Source organism: Esox lucius, chromosome 16 (assembly GCF_011004845.1).
Source record: "Esox lucius isolate fEsoLuc1 chromosome 16, fEsoLuc1.pri, whole genome shotgun sequence".
Lineage (NCBI taxonomy): Eukaryota > Metazoa > Chordata > Actinopteri > Esociformes > Esocidae > Esox > Esox lucius.
Genome location: NC_047584.1, coordinates 13,941,815 through 13,949,996, shown reverse-complemented (window position 1 = coordinate 13,949,996; position 8,182 = coordinate 13,941,815). Strand labels below are relative to the sequence as shown.

General features: G+C 40.0%; 1 protein-coding gene across 1 annotated transcript; it reads left to right on the top strand.

The window, feature by feature from the left end:
• Positions 1 to 273: 273 nt before the first annotated feature.
• On the top strand, positions 274 to 7,925 carry LOC105016241 (rho-related GTP-binding protein RhoE-like). The gene is made up of 5 exons (XM_010879932.3): positions 274 to 672; positions 789 to 876; positions 6,033 to 6,142; positions 6,656 to 6,781; positions 6,908 to 7,925. The coding sequence occupies exons 1-5, from the start codon at positions 568 to 570 to the stop codon at positions 7,148 to 7,150; spliced, it is 672 nt and encodes a 223-aa protein (XP_010878234.2). The 5' UTR covers positions 274 to 567; the 3' UTR covers positions 7,151 to 7,925.
• Positions 7,926 to 8,182: the final 257 nt, after the last annotated feature.

Here is an 8,182-nt window from a genome sequence, read left to right as displayed (position 1 = left end):
AAACAATTGTGATGGATACATGAATATAAAACATTTCAATGTTACAATATTTAGTTTGTCTAACTGATTAAGCATCAATTAATATGGTATTAGCAATAAGGACTGTACTGAAGTGAATTGAATGTCAGTCAGGCATTGTGCGATTCACTATCTTCACTGTGGAATCTGATTTGAATGTATGTGAGATCGTCTACTGTACTTGCGCAACGCCCTTAGTGACTCTCCTAAAACTTACCCTGTATGTGGACCGTTGCGTCTCATAACTGATCTTGAGCTCTTGAATACAGGAGTGGCAATGTGGAACGATTCGTGAATGTCGCCCTTTACTCTCTTCGTATTAATTATTTTAAGGTTTTATACATATGTATATTTTAATTTTAAGTTTCTCGACGGCCTAGGACGTTGTCGTTTCAGAATAGGTTATTTCGTGCAGCTGAGAAATGTTGTCTGTTCATCATCTTTGGAAATCTTACAAGCTTCGGATTCTATATTGATCCACAACTTTATTCTTTAGGATACTTTCTTTTTCATGGAAAGACGGAGGATAATATCACACACATTTCAAAAATGGATTTGATTTCAAGCATAAAATGTAAAATAGTGGTCGTTGGGGACAGTGAATGTGGTAAAACCGCTCTACTAAATGTGTTCGCAAAAGATTCCTTTCCAGAGGTTCGTTAATACATTTATTGCACGTATCAGCTTGCTTAAACTTTTTTGTGCCGTCGTATGGAAACTGTATTGATGATGATAATAATGCTTATTCTACATTTAAATTGTATCTGTAGGGCTACATTCCCACCGTTTTTGAGAACTACACAGCCAGTTTTGAAATCGATACGCAGAGAGTTGAACTCCGTCTGTGGGACACTTCAGGTAAGGACTGTTTGTGCTTTCTGAAAACATGCACCACTGCCTGTTGTGGTTAATAAATAGTTGGCGTAAACAGAGCTTTCTACATCATAAGACAAGAACGAAAACCTGATATGCAGTATTGGCCACATTTGATGCGCTTTACATTTACGGCTGAACCCGTTGAGAAGTACAGTCACGCTTATACTCTGGAATGTGACGGAAGGGGTTGAGGGAGTCATTTAACGGTTACGGAAAACATTGTGTATAACCGCAAGCATTCTATAGTGCTCCTCTGACGCGACTCACCCATATGCTGTTGAGGACATAAGAACATGTTGTTGACAGTACAGAATATAACATCAGTGTTGGGAAATTACCATCTTCGTCTACCTAGTTTAAGAAATATATATATTGCACTCTCAGGGAAAGGAAAATCTAGCATAGCTTATGTTGTAGTTCGGTATGCCTCTGCGGGGGGGGGGTGCATTTGTACTTCAGTTACAATACATTATTTCTGTCAATAATGAGAACAGCTAGCGCTAAAAGGTCAGTAATGAAACGAGAGGCAGTTCTTTCCCCCTGGCCAACATACACACATTTTCGCTCCATGAGCTTGTCGGGGCCAGTCGTCTTTCAGTACTATATAGCCGCTCCCCCTCACAGCCTAGCACACTCAGAAGGAATCCCATAGAGGTCCCTGGAGGATCTCCTTCCAGCCCGGGGTCTGGAGGTAATTACCTCCTATACAGCCTCAGAGTCCTCCAGCCTGGACTGGCTGTGTGATTGGGCTGCTCCCGCAGCTGCCTTCCATGCCTGGCAGTGTGTGGAAGAGTGAGGAAGAGCTGAGCTCACCTCACGGGGGGGGGGTTGACTGGCACTGTGGTAGGTAGGTGTGTCCATACTTTTGACTGGTATCATACATTCCATTCCATTCCTCCGTACCAGGCTCCTCTCTTGTCAAAACACGATGGTGTGATAACGTTGACCTTGCTGTTTTGGTAACAATGTGAACAGAGCGGCACATTTTGAGGTGTACGACGGCCTTGTTTATTGTCAGCACAGTCGTATCTCCGGGGGATAACTGGAGTACAGCAACGTACGGGTATGAAACCTCTGACACCTGGCAGCTCTCTTATCTTTCACTCCACTTCATTATGCACAGTCAACCCATTTGCTAGTTTTGTAAAAAGAGTCGACGTCCATTCTAATCATTAATGCAACATAATCCCGTGTGACTAAGCTTGGCATACATATACAGCAGTACCTCTCTTGGTGAGTAGGTGGACTCACTAAAACACAGGGTAGCCCCAATGGTCTTGTGTAGCTCCTTTGTCATTACATATCGGCCTACTCATTGTTAGAGCTTTCTGGAGCAACATGCATGAGGAATAGCATCTGAGAATAGCTCTGTAACCCAGTTAGCGTAAAGGTTCTTTAGAAAGGAGGGGTCTCCAGTGTTGTTGGTAATTATATAGATACATGTGCATAGTGGAGGGATTTCACTGGTGGGATGTGAGTTATCAAAACGTGTTTTGTGTCAGGTGAGTGTTTACCTTCAACCCATGGTAAAAGTCCCCATGGACACATGCCCTCTATTTGATTCAATGCACAACTACTAGTATCCTGGTTAATGTGCATTGGCTTAGATGGGTATGATGCCCCATTTACATACCCAGCTGATTGATGGTAGGATGTGTTAAAATGAAAGCTGTTTTGTTTCTGTAGTATTGCTTTAGTCATTTCAGTCATTTCAAACAGTATGTTACAGTAACAAATTCAATGGCCTCTCTTCCCTAACATCCAGCTCTTTAGAGTCCATTTCTTGCAGAACAATCTGGAATGGTGGTAGTCCTCCCATTTCCATTAACTTAATCTTACAAAACTATTTTAATGTTACCATGGAAAACCATACCAGAATTGAGACATTCCAAATCCCTCACATGTCCTGGTTGGGTCTTTTAAAAGACCGTAAGGCTAAGTTATGAAAATAGGTGCCTTATGGCTGTTTGTTTAACATAAGAAATTTGAATCACCAGACATGAAAATATTCCATAATTGTTTACATCTGCTTGTGTGGATTTGTGGGCGTCCATGTCAAACCACAGTATGTTTTATAGGCACTCAATTGTGTCAAAATATCCAAACGGGCTCATTGGTACAAACGTTTACTCCTGAGAATTCAAACTGGGTTTAATTGTGTTTAGGTAAATTAGAGTGAGAATGTTAAGAGACAGATGGTGATGGTGTCATTGGTTTTTGCTCCTTGTGTTTGTCCAGGGAGTGAGAACATCTGGATTCCATTTGAGAATCAAAACATTTCTGGTTTGGGTGGGGGTGTTTGCTGTAAAGCCAGCTTCACAAGTAATAGAGGAATTGTTATGATTTCCAGTCATGATGTGAAATAGAATTCAATGTCAGGAACCTGGGTTCTTCTACTGCTTTGTATTTTATAGGAAAAAGCTCTTTGGCATTGAGCCCTTAGAAAATGAATCTTCTTTTTCAGAATCACAAAGTTTCTTACAGTGTAGACTTGTTTGAAGTATGTGTGACTGTTTGGATTAAAGGCTGTCTAAAGTCATGTGTAAAACTCAGTAAAAGTGGATTTTTTTTAAATTCATTTTTTTACATATACATGAACTAAATTCTAACAACATTCTTTGATAAAGGTAACACAATTTAACAAATCACACAAACAAAAACGGTAGAAACATTTATACAATTCAAATAAACAGAAATGCTATTCCCTTATGTGTAAACAGTTGGTACACCTTAACCTTTACCATCAAATTGTCTGACTGAAAGATGCTCGTAGAAGAACCCCAGGGGAACCTCAAGGGATCTACAGGCATCTCTTGCCACAATCATTGAAATCTATGAGACAACTATCCGGGGTGTGTACTTGGGTGAGGATGTACCCCTCTCATTGTGAAATTCAAAGTGCGTTGATGGATACTTTGTTGGATACTAGAAAATCCCTGCCATTTCTCACAGAAGAACAATGGAAAGAGGACAGCTTCTGGACATTCGTTTTGGTTTAGTGGATTTACCTGAATGCAACTTTAACCAGTCCACCACAGCACCTCAACAGCTTTAAGGCTTCTCTGCATTCCACAGTACACAAAATGCTACAGAAGAAAATATGCAGGTCACAGTGAAGTTGGGTTTCAGATGGTTGGGGTGGACACTATTTACTGTACGGCACATCACGAAAATAGTTCTTGGATAAACACTTAAAGGGATTTTGTTGGTTGGAGACTGTAAGTTTCACTTATGGGCAATTCCAGACAAAAGTCAGTATTCTTTACTTTTACTGAAGCAGTTGGTAATATTTTGAAGAATACGGTTATATGTTCTAGTTAAAGATGGACTGTGGATATCTTCTATCATTTCGTCCTGTATGTGTGTAAAATATCATCACTTATTTTGTATGATATATGTTATAACCTACTGTGCTAAGAATACTGTTTTTAATATTTAATGAAAAACCGGCATGCTAAGGTGCATTTAGAAATGTTTTTCTTTCTGGGGAGTTTCTTTTATTGGGCAATGGGGAATTAAGTGCTTTTTATATTTCACTAGCAAGTTGAACAATATCTTTCATTGTTTAGCTTAACATTTTGATAAACTATTATTTATTTGATTACAGTATTTGCACAGCACTGCACACATGGCAGTCATCTACACATGAATGTTCATAAAAGCATGTGGCTGGAAAACACTCAAAGCGCACTGCACATACAAGCGGTTTCAATTGAAAGAGATGAATCTATATAATTTAGAGAGGGCTGATCTACAGCTGCACCAGTTATCACGAGTTACCAATATGACTGGGATTGTGCCATTGTTCGTTTATATAAACACACATTTCTATGATTTTGGCTAGGTAGACATGCCTCACAGAATAAAAAATTCAGGTTTAAAAACAACCGTTATATTTATTCTAGCTGTTGACTGGCTCTGTAATTATTGTAAGGTGGATGACATATGTGGGGAGGCACTGGTCTTTCTTTCCCAACAAACCTGTTGGACTTTTATGTTAATTATCCAAAATTGTAAAGTTTTAGAAATGACTATTTGTCAAATCCTTAAATCATTTTACACAAGTATTGTTATTTAACTTTTCACTTTGGGCCTATTCAATGTGATAGGAAAAACTGGTCTCAAGGCCTGGATCTATTTTCCATTGGTGGAGATCCCTGTACATAATCAATAGATTATGTTGCTGGGGAAAACCATGATGTTAATGTGCTCAGTTTTGGACACTGGTATGCATATATGTGCTGCTTAGTGGTTGTGTGGTGATTTGCATACAAACCGGAAAATGTGTTTTTTATATATTTTTTTTATGTAACTTTGAATAAAAATTAAAATCAGGATTTCCCCCCTAGCTGATCCTTGACTACAGCTGGTTTGGATCATTGTTGTAAGGGGGAAGGCTGTGTAACTTTCTTTCCAGCAAAGTCATGTGATTTTTTTATGTTGGGTAAGAATAGCATGAATACTTATGGACCTTTTCTAATGGAAGTCTTCCACAATTTACTGACCTCATTCTGTTTTTTGGGTCTACATTCAACTGTTTATATTGCTTAAAGTTAAATAAATGTTAGTGTTTGGTTGTGAAAACGATTAATCTGCAATTATTCAATGGTATGCAATTATGCAAGGTAGCTTTTAATATTTTCCAAATGACACTAAATATGTACGGAAATATGTTGATGAAGAAATCTATACTTCTCAGAATCATTAACATCCATAACAGTAGGTGTAGCAGATTATAACAAAATTATTAAAATAGGAATAATAATAGAACATTTTAATAAGAAATTTCAAATGTATTGTACTTTGCCTAGCTTTCTCTTATGACAATCCATGTTTTGACTTAACTCAAAGACTTGCCATTATTCAGTCCCACAAAGATTATTGTTTTAATTTAACCTCCAAAACACTTCTAATAAGCTTATTTTCTCCAACATCCCTTCACTTCGATGTCTACAATAGACACGTCTTGATATTATCATTTGGCATTTTCATTGGTAATTTATTTGTCCATTCTCAGACACATCAACTTTGAAGTTTTGCATGCAAATGTGATGTCCATGACATTTGAATAGCTGTCAGTCTTTTGTGGAAGGGTGACCGCTATAATCTGATCGAACTTGGTGATGTTTGAATTACAGGATCTGCGTACTATGACAATGTGCGACCTCTCTCCTACCCGGACGCTGATGCCGTCCTCATCTGCTTTGACATCAGTAGACCAGATACTCTGGATAGTGTATTGAAAAAGGTGAGTGTTTTCTGGAGACAATTATGCCGACTATTTTCCCGGGGGCTAAGCTGCCTCCACTCCCTTTAAACTGGAGAACAGTGATCTGTCTCAATGGCATTTTCTCTCTTGACCCGTTACCCTCTCTGGAACGGACTCAGTTTGTGTGTCTCGGTCAAGTGGCCTGTGAAAACGGCCATTCTAAAGACAACTACGACTGGACCAATGAGAGAGGGTTCTAGGACTAGTACCAATGTCCAGACTGGGATGAATGAGAAAACAAACTAACATTAGATTGACAAGTAGTCTAACACATGGTCTTATAGATCCCAGACATGGATATTGTTGATGCCAAGTGCCCTTTGACCTGTGACGTCACTAAGGCTCAATATATTGCCTGCTGGGGGATGTCATTCAGAGAGGAGGTGTAAGCTTATCCTTGAGAGAACCTTATCAATGGCCCTTTCCGCCTAACCCTGCACAGGGGCCCAGTCTCTGCCTAATGCTGACCTCTCACTTTTTTCTCCCCTCCAGTGGAAAGGAGAGATTCAGGAGTTCTGTCCCAACACAAAGATGCTGCTGGTGGGATGCAAGTCAGACCTACGCACAGAGCTCTTCACCAAATCTCACAGTGGACAAACACCGGTGTCCTACGATCAGGTGGGAGTCATGTCATTCTAAACCTCAGTCTGGATCATGCCCTGGAACATGATCCTGTACTATTCACGGGAATAGTGCATACTAGGCTAATCCTGAGGCTGATGTCTGGGCGTTGTTCTGTTTCAGGGCTCCAACATGGCCAAGCAGATCAGTGCTCCCTACATTGAGTGTTCGTCCCTGCAGTCGGAGAACAGTGTCAGAGACATCTTCCATGTGGCCACGCTGGCCTGCGTCAACAAGAGCAACAAGAACGTCAAACGAAACAAGTCCTCCAGGACTACCAAGAGGATCTCCCACAGCAGACCAGATCAGCCAGCGGTGGTGTCAGACTTCCAGAAGACCAAAGCCAAGACCTGTGCTGTTATGTGACTTCTTGGGCTACAATAATAAAAAATAAAAAATAACAGAGACTGAAAGACAGTATTGCTGGACATGACAAACATAGGATATTTTTAGAGAACTGCAACGAGCTTTATGCACTATTAGAAGATAAAGGATATCCCTGACGAATTGAAGGAGAGACAGCGTTTTCATAATGGCAGTACCCATGCAATGGTATTTTATAAAATATGTTAAATCAAGTGTATCACCAAGGAGTATATTGAACATCCAGTAATTTCTTAAGTTCACCTGGAGTTACCTGGGATTTATCAGTCAGGACTGTCGGATGTTAACGACCCCCTCCTAACCAGAGACAATGGATCTTGGACTATGGTGTTCCGTGGATATTCCATGGTGAATGAAGGCAGGGTTGAAGAATCCTGATGACTGAAAAGCTTTATTTTCAGTGTTACATGAAAACAAGTGTTATAAGTGCCACTGTCATGAATAGCGAGTGAACGTTATGAGAGAAATGTGTACCGAAATGTACTGACAAGAAGGATGACAGCCCAGGGTACTGTTCCCTTCTCTAAAATCTCTGCTGTTGAAGAGGGACTCCTGCATGTCACATGGCGTCTCCTCCTGGCTACTGTTCCTTACTTAACCTTTACATTTTACCATACACATCGGTTAAGATAGATCATTTTCATTCTGAGACGCCAAAATTGTCAATTTCAGGAATCTCCGTTTCCCATGTTAAATGTACTGTAGTCACGCTGTGATGAATGTTATGCCTATAAATAAGCCATCATTGATGCCTCAATCGAGCATTTATTGACTTAAGGGAAGTACATACTTTCGTACTAAATTCTCCTGCTGCGTGTAACGAGAACTTGTGATCTTGATTTAGAAGAATTGTTTTGCCCTTGGAAGCTCAGTTGCGGTGGACACATTCTCTGAGCGTAGAACTCCCTCCATCTGTCTTTGTCAGTGGAAGGAGCCCCGGATAAGTATTTACTTTAGTGCAGGAAGACATTTACTGTGAGTGACATCCTGCTTTTTCTGTCTGTCACAGGGTCC

Excerpts from the sequence above, each read along its gene's own strand:
- LOC105016241 (XM_010879932.3), top strand. The coding sequence starts at position 568 with ATGGATTTGATTTCAAGCATAAAATGTAAAATAGTGGTCGTTGGGGAC. Across the intron at positions 877-6,032 it reads CCGTCTGTGGGACACTTCAG|GATCTGCGTACTATGACAAT; the intron begins GTAAGGACTGTT and ends TTTGAATTACAG. Across the intron at positions 6,782-6,907 it reads CACCGGTGTCCTACGATCAG|GGCTCCAACATGGCCAAGCA; the intron begins GTGGGAGTCATG and ends GTTCTGTTTCAG.